This window comes from Rhipicephalus sanguineus, chromosome 5, assembly GCF_013339695.2.
Source record: "Rhipicephalus sanguineus isolate Rsan-2018 chromosome 5, BIME_Rsan_1.4, whole genome shotgun sequence".
Lineage (NCBI taxonomy): Eukaryota > Metazoa > Arthropoda > Arachnida > Ixodida > Ixodidae > Rhipicephalus > Rhipicephalus sanguineus.
Window position 1 is genome coordinate 144,304,418 of NC_051180.1, and position 17,724 is coordinate 144,322,141.

The following is a 17,724-nucleotide window of genomic DNA, read 5'->3' on the forward strand; positions in this document are numbered from 1 at the left end:
TTGCTCTGATCTAAATAAAAGTGCGCCCCTTCATCATGTTGCGACGTCGGATTCGTCGCCGCCGGAAAGCCACTTGGCGTGATCCCACGTGCTGTTGACTCGTGCTAGCGCTGGGCTATATCCACGTCCATCTTTGCCATGAGGCACCCGCGCTCGGCTGGTCAGCTGGCCGTTCGCTCCAATGGCCACCGAAGCTGCATTCGAAGTACCTGCGTAATAATGGTAATGGGCAGGCCTTTGCGACCCCTCCTTATGGAGTGATGAGGCGGGCTTTGGCGACTGCTTATAAAAAGGACCGCCGCACGGGGACTGGAGTGTATCCTGGGTCGCCCGCGCAGAACACCACTTCCTTGAGCATGTGTCTCCAGTCGTCCCTGTCTATCTGGTTGCTGTGCTTTGCTGTGCTAGTGGCCAGCGCCTATTCTGCAGCGTTTGGTGAGTCCTATCTGGAGGTCTGCGAGAAGACTGACTGAATTTCATGGGGTTAAATGTCGCACAACGTTTTTTAAAATATATACTCCTATATGTTGTCTTCGAGGATGACATGGACAAGTGCCATAAGGATACTATCGAGGCAGATGTTCATCATCCGTGAAAATGATAACTTCTTCACTGATGATAATGAATGTTGTACTGTGTACGAATTGTGTCCCTTGACTGCGAATTTTGGAAGAATGATAACATCATCTTAAGCCATAAGAAAAGGGACGTTGAACACTTGAAATATTACAGGCCGATCAACTAACTGTCCGTTGTCTACGCGCTATTTACAAAGGTAATCGCTAATAGAATTAGAGCCACCGTAAGATTCAATCACCAATTGACCAAGAAGGATCTCGTACAGGCCACTCGACAACAGACCCATTCATACTACCAATCAGGTGGTAGAGAGTTGCGCAGAATATAACGAACCGTTTATATAACCTACATACATAGATTACGCGATAGCGTTTGGTTCGGTCGAAATCAAAGCAGCCATGCAGGCACTACGGAATTAGGGAGTAGAAGAACCATATATAAAAATACTAGAAGAAATCTACAGCGGCTCCACAGCCACCATAGTCCTCCATAAAGATAGCGATAAAATTCCAATAAAGGCGGGTGTAAGGTAGGGAGGTACGAACACTTCGGTAACATGGTCTGTTGACTCCATTCAGAAAAAACTGTGTTGAACGTTGGTCAATGCGGCCGTAATCTCGTAATTCCATGTCCTGCGAAGTTGCACAATGACTTCCAGTGCACAGTGACGAATGCTTGCAACTTGTACATGTATCGGCTTCTTCTGCACTAAGACTCTTCTAAGACTCTCTATACAAGCCTGTTCTAAGAAAGCACATTGTGTCTTTTTGGGGTGAGCACTTTATAGATGCCAAAAGAACTAACAAAATTGTCAGTTCACTTCATGAATGGGCGTAAATTGTGAAAGAAAGCGAGAGGGAGTTGTTTTGTACTGCCAATAGGAACCCTTTGCGCAGCAATAGAGTTTTTACAAACGCGCGTGCTGCTTCTCTAATATGCAGGTTAAGGATTTCGCCTCGTAATTTTGCCACAGACAAGACCGAATAAAGCATTTGGCGATGTTCAAATCTTATAGGCATTCTGCACACTATCGCCCGTGGTCCAGAAAGCTGAGGCCACCACCGAGCATGCGGGTCGTTCCTGAATTTTCCAGTGAGGAGGCCTTCTTTGCCGTATGTCTCGTAGATACCCACCTTGGAAACTTAGCGGTTAAAGTATTGCGCTGCTGAGCTCGAGGAAACGAGCGCTATGCCCCGTAACGACGGCGGTCACATTTCGTTCGAGGCTAAATGTAATAACACCCGTGTACTTAAATTTAGGAGCACGTTAATGAACCCCAGGTGGTCAAAATTATTTCGAAGTCCCCCATTACAGCTTCATTTAGGATCACGACATGGTTTTGGGACGTATAATCCCAAAACTTAAATTTAAATGCACGCAATCTCGTCATCATTGTGTACGTTTCGTCTGTTAGCAATTTAGTTATATAGCTAGCTCTGTAGTGTTTAATAGGGTAACAATTGTGGCTATGATGAGGCAACGGCAAGGTAACTTGTTATACGAGTATGTTTTGTTGGCTAGACATCTTTCATCTTTAAATCGCAAGAGGTACTTTGATACCTATAATAATTTCCTAGAACGTGTTGAAAAAGCAGTAAATGCAGTAATAATACAGCGTAATGATGTTCTATCAAGGCTATTCGCCCGGTCGCACTCTAACAATATGCCGATTTACGTAGCAAAAGCAAATGTCATTTTTCGTGCAATCATCAAGACTACTAACACAAAAAAAATCTTATTACATATGAAGGCAAAATTACTTATCTTGTTCATGAATGTAGGATACCTTGCATATTTTTTTCTACACGTATCAGCTGACTAGCACATTGTGCCCGTATGTAAAGAAGATTTCTGTTGGAACCGCTGCTTAGTCATGATGCCGTTCTCTCCGGCTATACGAAATGAGACTTCGGGTTTATTATAGATTATTTTAGCAATAAAACAAAAATTGTACTAGAGCTTGTCTACGGCCAAAGATTTCTCAGAAATTTTACGCCTGCAAAAGAATATTAGTCGCCACGTAGCTTATTAGCCACTTCCTGCCTCAACCCAAAGTGCGTTTCCTGAGCTCGGTATCGTCAGAAAAGAACACTTGTACAGCTTTCGATTTTGACGTTCTTTTTTTTTTGCTTTAATTCAGCCGCTTATTGTTCCTAGCATCTACCGCATCCATAGCTCCGAAAAACAATACGTGTGCACGGAATACCGAACCTAGGTCTATGCCTCGCTTTCGTTCCAAATGCAAAATGCAAACGCTTCAGTAGAGAGTTACATATATTTTTAACCAATACAGTTTGCTACAGCGAAACAATTGCGCCTACTCTTTTGTTTCCGAACTTTGACGGAGTGTTATTCCATTTCATGTCTGCGCTTCCCGATGATTTATACTACGCCACTTGCGCATTGTCTTTCGGTCATGCACATGAAAAACCAAGAATACATGTCAGAGACAAATCAAGCACGTCGTCTGAGTAACCATATGTGCTGCGTCCACTTACTACAAGTCAACAACCTCTTTAAACATGTGATATAATCCCAAGCCCTCTATACGTAAAATACACTTGAGGTACGGCACTCAGATTAACTTGTCTTTGTTTTTTTCTTTGCTTTCTTGGTGAATTTCTTGTGCCATAAAGGAAGCGGACATGCTATATTTTGGTCAAAAGTAATTAATTGGGTAAGTAAAAAGTAATTTTCGTGAAAGTACTCGCTTTGACTAATTCATTAAATGCCTAATTACCAGCCCGCGGAAGTAAATCATTACGATATTCATTGCAGCAAAAATCAATTTAACCGCTGTAATTTCATTACTTCCAATTCCTCTCTGTTCAACGAAGGATGGACCCAGAGCACTCAGAAAGAGGTTGAGTTCCGCAGAGTAATATAGGTAATTTCGGCTTCAAACAGCTAGAAAGGTGGACGCAATGACTCCGTTTTGAGCAGTAAATGCGGAGGACATTGAGCGTAGTCGCCATTTCTGATTTAGGAGAAAACGCATGGCGCGTCGTGCTCCCATGCAAGGACGGCGAACGCTTAAAAAAAAACTTGCGCGGCTGTAAGACGCGTGAATTGAAATCACCATCTTCGCAATATCGAATGCTTTGCAGACTTAAAGTCAGAGACCGGTTAGTCTTCCTACTTCGAGTCTGTGTGGTGCAAGAAATGGGCAAAAAATGTGCAAACCTTGACTTTCGCTGTAGGAGCTCAGTTTCCGATTTTTCAAAAATGTTGATACACAGACGTTACCTGGCTTAGTCAAAGGGCGTGGGAGCAATTTTGTATGTTCTTAGCCCGCATACAAGTATTTCTAACCACATTTCGAATAGTTTTTGTAGGAAAAAAGAGACGAAGTGTAGGGTATAAGAGATTATTTCACCGTAAAAAACATGATCCTGAAGTTATTTATTTTTTTTTGTCACAACAACCTGAACAAGCATTCAGTTAAGCCAAAGAAATCCCAGACGAAAATGACTGTGATGCTTAACTGAAGCGCAGACATAACGTAAACTGGAAATGAAAATGGATGAAAGACAGCTTGCCGCACGCAAACCCACATCTTCCGAATAGCGCTCGAGCCTTTAGCAATCGAACCACACCACGTAGGCCATCCTCTTGTAGAATTTTTCGGAGGTGAGTTCGAGATTAGCACTGGAGTGTTAGCCAGCACTTCTCAACGCAAATATAGCGCATGATGGTACGTGCTATAATTCTGTTTTTTTTTTCATTCAAGTTAGCGTTCTGTCACTGGTTATTATAGTACCGAACTTGTGCAAGGAACTGAACGTCATCATACTTTTGCGTTTATCCTCTGCAATGCAGTCCACCAGAAAGTCGCCGAAGCAAGATGGCTTTGGCAAGGACTCTTGACTATAGAAAGCAATAGAAATGCACACACCGGCGACGATTCGAAAAATATTGTCACTTTATTCAGTCTTATGTCAGGAAGGATTACGCGATGGAAACAGAATAAAACAGAAACCACGGAAGAAGGCTGGTGCAACGCTTCGCATTCCGGCTTCTACAAAGTACGGGGCTGAGATAAATGGCTTAAAAAATCGAGTCCAAAAGTTCGCTTCAATAATCTCTTCAGGAACCACGCGAACGTAGGCTCCAGATTATGGTGGTCCTATTGCAGCCTATATTTGATGCGATTAGCATTAACTAATCTTAGCCCACTTTGCGGCATTAGGCATCTTGTATCCAACTGCTTTCACGCCGCTCTTCAATGAAGAAGATCATCCGGTACTGGGCGGATTTACAAGGAGGGTCTGACGATACCGCCACTATGTCAATTCTTCGTAGAAATACAAACCATTGAACATTATCTCTTGTCGCATTGCCGATACATCATACACGTTACTCAAAAAGAGACTTCTCGTAATTCCGCTATCAATGATGCCGTTAAGCTCAACACTAGAAATTGTACTCACTTTCGGTGCTTCAATTCTGGGATATTGCCGTACGGATTTCTTTGATGCTATTGATAGCTTTGTTCAAGCGACTAAACGCATTCGATTTTCATCTCTGCTTTTGCAAACGTTCTTAAAGTAATAATAATATTATCTGAGGTTTAACGTCCCAAAACCACCATATGATTATGAGAGACGCAGTAGTGGTGGGCTCCGGAAGTTTCGACCACCTGGGGGTCTTTAACGTGAACCTAAATATAAGTACACGGGCCTCACACATTTTCGCCTCCATCGAAAATGCAGCCGCCGAGGCCGGGATTCGATCCCGCGACCTTCGGTTCAGCAGTCGAGCGCCATAACCACTAGACTTCTTAAAGTAATAATAATAATAATTAAAAAAAGTGTTGAAAAGTGTGAAACTGCGGTATCACTACTTTAAATTGCTCTGGTCAGGTTATGAATACAGCTGTTGTTCGATTGTGCAATGGCGCAATAATTGCAGTTTGTTCTTTAAATATTTTATTTTCATTTTCTTCATACTTTTTAATTAATATGTATTTTCCAAAATTAGTATCTAAACGTTCAGATGCCCAATTCTTGGCCAATCCTCGACAATGGGCTTGTGCCCTTACAACAACAACGGATGCGAACCATCACATGCATGGGCGTCGACAAGGAGGTTCAAAAGGGGCTCTAGTACGCCTCAAGCTACACCCGCACTTCTCCACCACCTAAGGAGACCGCCAGGGGGCTCGAAGTAGTGCAGACGCGGGACGGCGACTTGCGGGACGCGCAGTAGCTTTTTTGGGGGGCACGCGGGCCCTTCGGTGCCCAGGGTAGCTTGTAATGAGGAAAACAACCAGGGGGACTCTTTGACAGGCAGTATAGCGAAAAACCAGAGAAAAGTTAAAAGAAGGGAGAAGGCGCGTGTTGCAATTAGTTACATTAACATGCAGGGTGGCAGAAAAAAGGAAAAATGGTTAGAGATTGAGGGACAGTTAAACAAGGAACAGATAGGTGTTTATGCGGTTACAGAAACACACCTTAGAGACTTGGAAGAGCCACCACATATTGACAATTATATTTGGGAAGGATGTAACAGGATCACATCAGAAAGGAGAGGTGGGGGTGTTGGAATGCTAATTCATAGCAGAACAAAATGGGATAGAGTGAAGCAGACGTGTTCAGAGCACCTTTGGGTTTCGGGCACAGTAGGTGGAAAGAAAACGTGGCTAGGTGTAGCATACTTGTGGACGGGGAATAACTGCAGAGAAAAGAATCTGGAGATAGTGAAATGCATAAGCACCGATATTAAAGAATTTGGTCATGATGCCGAAATAATCCTTCTAGGGGACATGAACGCTCACATTCGTGACCTTGACGGGTATTCAGACACCAATGGCAAGTTATTGGTAGATCTCTGCGAGCAACATAGTCTTGAGATAGTTAACGTGGGGCCGAAGTGTGAGGGGCAGATCACGTGGGAAGTCGGAAACAGGCAATCGAGCATTGATTATTGTCTCATGACAGAAGGAATATATGACAAACTTAGAGAGATGAGAATAGACGAGGAAGGCATTAACAGCTTGGGTAGTGATCATAAACGCATAATATTACAAATGGGATATAAAACTGAAAATAAGAACATAGAATCAAAATTTGGCAGCTTGTATCTAAATGACAAACAAATAACGAATGTAGCCGCAAGAGTCGAAGAAAAAGTAGACGAACTGCCAGGCAAAGACTGGAAGTATAGTGAGCTGCTACATATAATCACAAAAGAAATGGAAAAAGAGAAGAAAACTATTTGTTGGAAAGGAAAGAGAAAGCCAAAAAGTTGGTGGAACAAAGAAATCCGGGAGGCGATCGAGAAGCGACGTGAGGCATCGCGGGAGCACAGACAGGCAAAAAAAGAGAAGCGGCCACAGGACGAAGTCAACCAAATATGGGAAATATATTTAGAGCAAAAATCCATCGTGCAGAAATTAGTCGAGGCAAAAATTAAAGGTGAAAGTGAACGCTGGATGACAGAGATTCGCGAAAAGAAGAAGGCCGCGCCTAGGATATTTTGGAGCCACCTAAAAGCGCTAGGTAGGAAGTCTGTCACAATGCAACAACGTTTGGTAGATGAAGGAGGAAATCAATTGGAAGGGCATAAAGCGCTAGGTTACATCCGAAAGATAACAGCCGATTCGTTTAAAAAGGTCACCCAGGGGATTCCCCCGGTAGGTAATAGTACGCAAAGGAGTGCAACTGACGAAGGTGTAGTACTAGAGAATTTCAATTGGAAGAAGGCCGAAGGAAAAATTCCTAAGCGCACTACTCCGGGCTTAGATGGGGTTCCCGTCAGCCTCATTAACGAACTCGGACATAACACTAAAGAAGCACTGCTGAAAGCCGTAGAAAAGTGCTTACAGGAGCGGGAAATACCAGACAGTTGGCGAAAAAGTAGAATGAACTTAATCTATAAAGGCAGGGGAGAAAAGGATAACATTCGCTCGTATAGACCGCTAACCATTACATCGGTGCTATACAGGTTGGCGATGCAGGCAGTAAAATTAAAAATAGAAGCGTGGGTAGAACAAAATGATATTTTGGGAGAACTTCAGAATGGATTTCGAATCGACAGGCGGTTAGACGATAATCTGTTTGTTCTTACCCAGTGTATAGAAATATCGAAAATAGAAAAGAGGCCCTTATACATAGCTTATCTAGATATCACCGGAGCGTATGACAACGTTAATCAGGAAATTTTGTGGGATATATTGAAAGAAGTGGGCATAGGGGACGACTGTATACAGCTTTTGAGGGAAATGTACCGAGAAAATACAGTTTGTATAGAATGGGAAGGAATAAGTAGTAAGGACAGCGTTGAAATTAGCAAGGGGCTGAGACAGGGATGTCCTTTGTCCCCGCTGTTATTCATGCTGTACATGGTGAGGATGGAAAAAGCGCTAGAAGGTAGCAACATTGGATTTAATTTGTCACACAAACAGGTCGGCACGATGGTTGAGCAGAAGCTTCCAGGTCTATTTTATGCTGATGATATTGTCTTATTTGCGGACAGTCAAGATGATATACAGCGGCTGGCAGATATATGCGGAAGGGAATGTGAGGCTCTAGGACTAGGATTTAGTGCAACCAAATGTGGATTGATGGTATTCAATGATCACGAAGACCATGCGGTCTTCATACAGGGCCAAAAAATACCGAGGGTAAGCGAGTACAAGTACCTCGGAGTATGGGTAAATGAGGGGGATAGATATATGGAGGTACAAGAGAAAGCAGTGGTAGCAAAGGGAAAGAGGAATGCTGCAATTATGAAGCACAGAGCTTTATGGGGATACAATAGGTACGAGGTGCTTCGAGGGCTGTGGAAGGGTGTGATGGTCCCGGGGCTTACATTTGGGAACTCAGTGGTTTGCATGAAGTCAGAGGTACAATCAGGATTGGATGTAAATCAAAGGACGGTGGGCCGCCTCGCGTTGGGCGCTCACGGGAAGACGACAATTGAGGCTGTAAAGGGTGATATGGGATGGACAGGCTTTGAAGTGAGGGAAGCTCAGAGCAAAATGAGATTCGAAGAGAGGCTGAGGAAAATGAAGAAGAGTAGATGGGCAGACAAGGTTTTCAGGTATTTGTATAGAAAAAGCGTTGACACGCAGTGGAGAAAGAGAACTAGGAGGCTCACCAGTAAATATACGGCTAGCAGTGCGGGCGATATGGCAACAGGGAGCATTAAGCGGAAGGTCAGGGAGGCGGAGAGGACTTATTGGATGACAGCGATGGGAAAGAAGCCGGCTCTGAGTAACTACCGAAAGGGAAAAAACGAAATAAGGAGGGAAAGGTTTTATGATAATTCAAGGGGAAGCGCTTTACTGTTTGAAGCAAGGTCGGGCTGCCTTAGAACGCGAAGCTATAAAGCGAGATTCAGTAACGAAGACGAACACTGTACATGCTGCGGGGGAACTAGGGAAACGATGGAACATGTACTGATTGAATGTGGCGATATTCACCCAGGTATACGTGTGGGCACGAGTCTACAGGAAGCCTTGGGTTTTAGGGACAACAATGGAAAGCTGAACACGTCCGCGATAGAAATAAGTAAGAGACGGTTAGAGTATTGGTGGCAGAAGAGTAGAGATAAAGTACAAAAATAAATAATGGGGGGGGGGGAATAAGGTCATTCTGCCTTAAGAGGCAGAGAGATAGACCGTGAATTTATAAATATTTTTGGTATAATAAGATAGATTTAATCAATGTAGACAAGGTATTAGGCCAGCATGAAACAAGGAAGTTTTTCCTTTTTCTTCGAGCATGGTGGCAGACATGTCACCGCCCCGTTATAAAGGGGACGCTCATAGCATCCATCCATCCATCCGCGCTCGCTTCGTGCTCTGGATTCTCATGATTTTTCAGTGGTGTTTTCTGTCTGCAACTACCAGAAAACGTTATGATCAGCTTCAAGAAGTTCCGAGGAACGCCTGGGCACCACTCAAGAGGATTTCTTGCCACTTGGAGGTACCAAAGGACTTCAGAAAGCTCGACACCGCTAGGACGCTCACCAAACGCTGACCTGGGGAGCCGCTGGCAGCTGCACCGACGCTGGGGACGCCCGCGTCGGAGCTTCATCCAGCTATGGCTCTCAACGCGGCGACCGACCAACAATGCCACCTCCTAGACCAGGATGGCACAGCAGACGACCAAATGGATCAACCCCAGGGTGACCACGATACGGTGAGCCGAGACGCTATCGGCGCTCAATCGCATGCAGAAGAGGACGCTAGCTGGCAGGCAGCGAAATCCACGAAGAAACGCAAGCAAGAGGCACTGGAGCGGAGGCGCGGCAGCGCAGGGCCCCAGGACCAAGTTCAGACAGGCACGTCAACATTCAAGAAATTGCCAAAGCTACCACCATTGCCGAAGGGCGATTACAAGATCGTCATTCGTCCAAAGCAGGGCCTCCCGCTGAGAAACGTTTTGACTCCTACGCTTGCGCAAGCAATCATCGAGGCATGCCAAGCTGGCATCAGAGATGATCAGTTCATCATCAGAATCAATCCAGGGTCAAACATAGCGATTCTATCGACCAAATATGAGGAAGTGGCGGACAAAGTGCGCCTGATACGCACCCTTGTACTTAACGGCAGGGCTCACGCTGTCCGTGCCTACGCCGCAAATGGAGACGATACTCTGAGAGGGGTGATTCACGGCGTACCGATGAACACCTCAACCGAAACTCTCATGGCGCACCTACCTGTCAGAACGCACGGTGTGGAGATAATCACTGCCAGAATGATAGGCACAACGAAAAGCGCAGCCATTACATTTTTCGGTCCAACGCTACCTCGTGCCGTCTACTATTACGGGGGTGAACTCCACTGCTACCCCTTCCGCCCTACGATTCAGGTCTGCAAGGTCTGCCGAGAAAAAGGACACCGCGCGGACGTTTTGCCCGCATCCGGATCGCCCCATTTGCCGGCTGTGCGGATTGACTAACCCAACGGATGGACATCCATGTTCTATTAGTTGTGCCTCGTGCAGGGAGGCTCATCTCACAGGGGATCCCACTTGCAAAAAAAGACTTAAGCCGCCGAAGCCTAAACGGCCGCAAGTACAAGCAGGCCACAGTGATAAGCTTCAACAGGGCACTAGCAACGACCCACCGAGAACCAAGAATCTCCGCTGGTTCTCCTCCGAAGAGGAAGAAAACGCCTACAAGTCAGCCGACGACAAGCACAGTTCCCGGTCGCCTTCACGGTCTCCAGGCAGAAAGCCGCACTCGCCATCCAAGAAGAGCGCGCCAGCATCGACTCAGCAGAACCTCCACCACAGTCCTCCAGGAGGGGGAGCCAAAAGCAACGGCGGGGATCAAGGACGCACCCAACAGGCATCATCACTTCCGGTAAGCTGGGCCGAAACCGTGGCTCCCAAGTCTGCATGTACTCCCCCCATCACACAAACCGTACACTATCAAGCAGTAATCGCTGAAAACAAACAACTTAAACAACGCCTTGACAAATATGAGAACAAAATAGTGTGGCTCAAAAAACAGCTGGCCCAATTATTGGGAGCCACCCCGAAAACTACAGTCCAGGCCTCTCAAAATCTAACCAGCCACCCAAGCGAAAAGTCGCGGGACAATGGGCACATCCAACCACAATCGACACCACCACGAGATCCTGTAGTCAATATAGGAACAGAACAAACAGCAACAAACCTCACTTTACAACAACAACTGCAGCTAATGCAACAGCACATACTGCAACAAACAGAAGCCCAAATGAAACAGTTCTTTGTAGAATTTAATGACCTGAAGCGATACGTTCATGAAAGCCTCAACAAAGAATCGAAGCGTCGACGTAAGCAGAGCCAACAGCGGTCCCAGGAGTCAGACGCCAAAAGCATGCTTACCTCCGACGCTGAAACCACACCCACCTCCTCGCACCATGGCAATTAACCGACGCATAGCAAACGAGAATCTTACTATATGGTCCTGGAACTGTCGTTCCCTGCACAACAAGCACGCTACACTCACTCTATACATAAAGGCGGTGCTGGTCCCTCCTGACGTAATCTGCTTGCAAGAGGTGGGAGCCAGGCCTAAAACAGTTTCTGGCTACAAACTGTACGTAGATCCAAATACACCTAAGATTGCGACACTCGTCCGGAAAGAATTGGCAGCTACATGCATAACGGCACCGAACGAAGAGACGCAACACCTTATGGTAACGCTTTGGCCAGCGAAGAAAGGACGCCCGAGGCAGGTTATATGCAACATATACAGTCCCCCGCAAGACAGAAAAGCAGAATTCTGCAATATCTTCCACTATCTGAACACCACGCTTCAACCACGCGACCGCTTGATCATCACTGGGGACTTCAACGCTTGGCACACCACATGGGGTTATAGCGCAGACAGACCCAAAGGTACGCGACTTTTAGAAGCGATACAGCGCTACGACTACACACTCCTCACGACACCGGGCATACCGACTCGTATAGGAAACAGTGTCAACAGGGACACTATGTATACACCCGACCTTACCATAACCAACAATGCCGCGACCATGCGCTGGAGTGTGCTGGACGAAAATCTGGGCAGCGACCACAACATTGTGCAAATAACATATGAAACAGCTCGACTGCGACGCCCGCTCGGAAAAGCCAGACTGACTAACTGGACTAAATATAGAGAGCAACAAGAAGTAGACGGGCCCAAGCCAACAACCATAGCCCAATGGACACCGTACATTAAGGGCCTCTATGACAAGAACACCAAGATCTTTCAAACAACTACCGACGCAACTGCCATTGACACCCACTTGAAGCATCTTTGGGAAGCTCGTCGAGGCCTCACGAAACGGTGGCGCCGACAAAAGCTAAATAAGAAACTCAGACTCCGTATAGCGAAAATCACGGAGCAAGTAAACGCATACTCAAAGGAACTTTACAACAACAACTGGCGCACCTTCTGAGATTCCTTAAAAGGCACATTAAGCACGAAGAAGACCTGAAACATTCTACGAAGTCTTTTGGATCCCTCCGCAACAAGAACCGAAACAAACGCTACCCTTCAACGGCTAGCTGGGGAATTTCAAGGTGATCCGGATCAGTTAATAGAAGAGCTGAAACAACGCTACACAGGAGAACGCAAGCGAAACGTTAGCCCAACACCAAGTCAAGAATACAATGGAGAACCCAACACTGAGCTCGACGCACCTATAACCTTTGCGGAGGTTTATGCAGCGGCGCAAAGCTTCGAAAGAAATACAGCGCCCGGATTGGATGGCATTACAAATGCCATGATATGGAACCTCAGCAATGAAGTATTACAAGCCATCACGGACCACTTTAATCAGGAAGTCTGGACACCGTGTGGGAAGATACCTGCAGAATGGACACTGGCACAGGTTGTACTCATACCTAAACCAGGTAAACGGCGAAGCCTTGATCAGCTACGACCCATTTCATTAACGTCATGCGTTGGCAAGCTCTTCGAAAAAGTTATACTCACTCGCCTTGACCAATACACCGAAGAACGGGGGCTTCTACCAACATCTATGTACGGATTTAGGCGAGGAGTGTCTACCCAGGATATCTTTTTATTGCTCAAAGAGGAAGTGCTTAACCCAGCGCCAGGTAGTCTCAACAATCTACTCGTTGCACTCGACATCGAAAACGCATTTGATAATATTGCGCACTCTACCATACTAGACGGTCTTGCCGCCATAGGATGTGGACAACGCATATTCAACTATGCCTCTGATTTTCTTGGAAATCGCAAGGCGCAGATTGGCATGGCTGGTACCAAATCATCACCATACGACCTCCCACTGAAAGGCACATCTCAGGGCTCCATCTTGTCTCCATTTTTATTCAATATCAGTCTACGGAAACTAGTCCTCCAGCTGGAGACTGTACCAAACCTGGGCTGTGCCTTTTACGCGGACGATTATTACGCTATGGGCAACAAAAAGGCTCTTATGGAGAACGACAAGATGTACTGCAAACCGCTATAGACATGATTCAAAGCTACCTCACTGCAGCAGGCATGTCATGCGCACCTAACAAATCGGAATATTTGCAAATAAGACCCCCACGAACTCAGTCCAACCGTGCACCCGCGCTGCAGCTGGAAATTGCCGGACAGATCATCAACAGGACCCCAGTAGCTCGAATACTAGGCATGCACGTGCAAGAAAACAACAGCGCAAAGACTGCAATAGGCAAACTCAAACATACCGTAAAGAGTATCGCATCCCTTATAGCTAGAATTGCGCGAAGTAACGATGGGATGACAGAGGCCGACACGGTACACCTTGTACATGCCTTTGTTCTCAGCCGAGTCACGTTCGCTCTTCCCTTTCAGGCAACACGCAAGCCCAAAATAGAGCAGATTGACAGGCTCATCAGAATTGCATACAAAGCAGCACTGCGACTTCCGAACAGCACAAGCACAGGAAAACTCATGGAACTCGGCATGCATAATACGTATGAAGAATTGGCAGCCGCCACGTTAATCGCACAGCGAGAACGGCTCACCACAACGAACCAGGGAAGAAAACTGCTACAGAGGCTGGGATACCCTCTCACCCCTCAATATTGTGGCGATGAGACGGTCATTGTATCCAAGCAAATACGTGAACAAATCATCGTGGAACCAGTTCCAAAAAACATGCACCCGCTCTACAACAAAAAGCGCCGTCAAGCGCGAGCCCGAAAACTCCTGCAGAGAAGTAGCGATCCAGACGCCTACTTTACCAACGCCAGTCTTTATACCGCGCCGCCACAAGGCCCCAGAAAACAAGCATATGCATTGGCAGTGACTAACCAAAGCAAAGTCGTGGCCTGCGCGTCCCTACCCACCAGATCAAGTGCCACCGCAGAGGCAGCAGCCATAGCCTTGGCAATTAGAGAAGCCGAAAGAAGGGGGCGCCCAGCATATATTTTGACAGACTCGCAAGCTGCATGTCGCTTATACCTTAGAGGCACACTTCCAAGATGCGTCACTGATATTTTGGGGCCCACGTTGATGGAGGCACATGGCGTCACTTGGTGCCCAGGGCATGACGGCCTGAGGGGGAACGAGGAGGCCAACTGCGTAGCTCGCGGACTTACTGGCCGAGACGCAGGACTCTCCTCCGGACATCTCACAGGGCACCATGAAGAACAAAGTGTAACAAGCAGGCAGATATTGGAAAACCAACGCCTTACAAGACGCCAGTACGCCCCTCCACATCCCAACTTAAGCAGCCAACAAGCCCGGGATTGGCGCCGCCTCCAAACGAACACATATCCCCACATATCAAAACTACACGCAATTTTTCCACAGGTGTACACAACAGGGGTATGCCCCTGGTGTAGGGACCACAGAGCCACACTTACACACATCACTTACCAATGTACCGAGCGGCCAGCCAATGCAGTATCTAGGTTGGTGCGCTCACTACAAATACTCACAACGTGGTCTTGGGAGGCACGGCTTTCCGAGCTGGCACTGGGGAGCAGGGGCGTAGCCAGAAATTTTTTTCGGGGGGGGGGGCGTTCAACCATACTTTATGTATGTTCGTGCGTGCGTTTGTATGTGTGCGTGCATATATACGCAAGCAAAACTGAAAAATTTCGGGGGGGGGGGGTTCAAACCCCCCCCCCCCCCCCCCCCTTGGCTACGCCCCTGCTGGGGAGCCAACTGGTGACCCTAGACCAGGCCCGGCGAGCCGCCGTGGCCAGTGGGGCTCTACAACAGGGCTCCACCCGGGATTAGCCACGTACTCTAATTCTTCAATAAAGTTTATTCTCTCTCTCTCTCTCCACCACCTAAGCCACACCAACGCTCCCCCCCCTCCCCCAGCCCCAATGCAACATGGGTTAGCACTCCACAAGACAAAATTCTGCCTGCGCCCATGATTACATGGATTTCCGGAGCATTGTTGGAGGACGCTTAAGCGCAGGGTCACAAACGCATGTGCTTTAGTAGCGAGGGAACAATTCTCAGCACTGACAAGTACCGGCGCACCATGCATCTTGCGTGCCACGAGAGGGCTTTGCGGCCATCTACTTAGGAACACATTCTCATGTTTTTTAAGAGTTCGCTGCGTCAAATTTAGAGATATCAGGCTGTTGCTGGCTGAGTCTAGAGCGCGCTTCCTTCTTCTCCGAACTTGTCATTAACAACTTCGCTAATAGGTTTGAAGAAGACGTGCAACGCACTATGGTGCGGTCGTGGTTGGCAGTTTTGTTTTTGCAGCAATTGTACTTGTTATAGGTACTTGTAGAAATTACTAGTATGTAAAAATGTCTTCGCACTTTATGCTGGATTTCATGGAAATGTGCTTATCTACTTAGCTAAACGACAAACAAACAAATAAAAAAACGCTAAAGATTATATTTTGTTTCGGTACTGCATCAACGGGCGTCGCAAGCGCTTAAAGAGAAATAATTCAGGAACTATGAGGACACGTACCGTACAGTTATATAAAGATGAAGTGAATTCACGCGGCTTCGGAATACGAGCTTAACTTATGTGACATGCGCCAACATACTGCGTATTAAATGTCGCCACCAGCGTAGTGTTGCGGCTATGTCGTTACTGACGCCGCCAACCTCAGACTATCCGTGCACGAGGATTTTGTCGCATATGCGGCGTGGGTGGTCGAAGTTGCGAAGGCAACGTTAGAACGGCAGCGCCTTGCTAAAGCGCTGTGGTAGCGACGTACGTTTCGTCACGTGGTACAGCCTATCAATACTGATCACGTACCGCATACTTTGACCCCCGCCTTTACACAGACGATCTACACTCTAAGAAAAAAAATTACCTGTTACTCTTTATCGTGAGTTTTGATACCAACATATTATATAGCTCTCTTTAAACGTACACATTAACTCTGTTTTGGAGACCTTAATACTCTCTTCCGAGAGTCATTCCGAAAGATAGCTAACGTGCATCCTTAAAGGGAGCTGTACAAGGGGCTAGTCAGAATTCGCCAAAAAGAATAATAAGTAATCCTTTTTTTTAAACAGCGATGATGTGTATATGGGAGGGTTCTGGCGGATCGCGTCCGCAGACAAAAGACGCGTAGAACAGCAATTTTCGGCTAACCGATGAACTCGACTATAATCCAGCGTTTTTGCGTCGAAAAAGTGGACATGGCGTAGAAGTAAACATAAAGGTGTATAGTTTGGCCGGCATGGTAGGATGACGTGAACAATTCTGCCTCATAAACAAGACTGCTTGCATAAGAAACGAACGGCATGTCATTTCTGTACGTTTTAAACTACGGAGTTCCATATGTACTACAGGATTTCATCTTGAGACCGCAGCTGGCAGCCGTTGATGAGATATACTACATGCGTCGTGAGCGAGAGATACCCCAGTATATTTTACTGTATAATTCTTTATTCACTCAATATAGTAAAGAACTGATACATATAAATTCACTACAGCAATATTCACTATACCATGCAGACCGACCATAGTCACAGCTTCGCTGGCTTCCGTCTTCACGGTAGCGGAGGTGTTGTGAAATTCTTTCTCTTAGATTATATGCGATCTTGAGTGGAGAAGATGTTGGGACATCTAGTTCAGACATCGTGACCGCACTGACACTTCACAGAAGGGGCAAGGACATTCGCCAGGCGGTGTCGAAACAAACGCACCCGGATTGTGATGCGATAAGATTGTCCCTGCGTATTCAGGAACGCCAGCACGACACTGTGAAGTGCAGCGCCGTTTCCCCCCCCCCCCTTTCTGCAATGTGTTCTAAGAGTTAATGGTGCACTGTAGCCTAGCAGCGAAACCTTGTTCTGTGGCAGGGAAATTAGTAGGAAAACGCAAACACGTGCCAACAGTAAACAATGCATGATGTTGCGATTTTAAATGGTTGCGCGCTCATAATAATTATTTTTTTAAAGCTTGTTCAATTTTATACGCCATTGAATACGCAATTGAACTGGGTAGTTGTGCACATAGAGACAAGAAATATAGTCTGTATATTTTCGTATAGTGTGAAAGGTCTACTGCTTGCGTCAGCCTAGGCGATTCTGATTTAGGCAAGCACAGGTTCACTTTCAGCGTGGGCTGATTGAAAGCGTCACATAAAGAACTCAGACAGACAAGGGACGAAGCGAAGCTTTCAACTGTTTTATTTTCAGTGCTTTGTTCATATATTTAATACTCTTAATCAGCGCGCACCGAATGCCAAAATGAACCAACTAGTGCCAGTCATCGCTTTAC

The 17,724-nt window shown here is 46.3% G+C and overlaps 1 protein-coding gene across 1 annotated transcript in view; it reads left to right on the plus strand.

Moving 5' to 3' along the window:
• Window positions 1–320: 320 nt before the first annotated feature.
• Window positions 321–17,724, plus strand: part of LOC119394298 (uncharacterized) — a 40,188-nt gene continuing 22,784 nt past the window's right edge. The window contains exon 1 of the mRNA XM_037661586.2: window positions 321–435. Within this exon, the coding sequence (XP_037517514.1) occupies window positions 357–435 (79 nt within the window). The 5' untranslated portion in view covers window positions 321–356. The remainder of the gene's footprint in view (window positions 436–17,724) is intronic.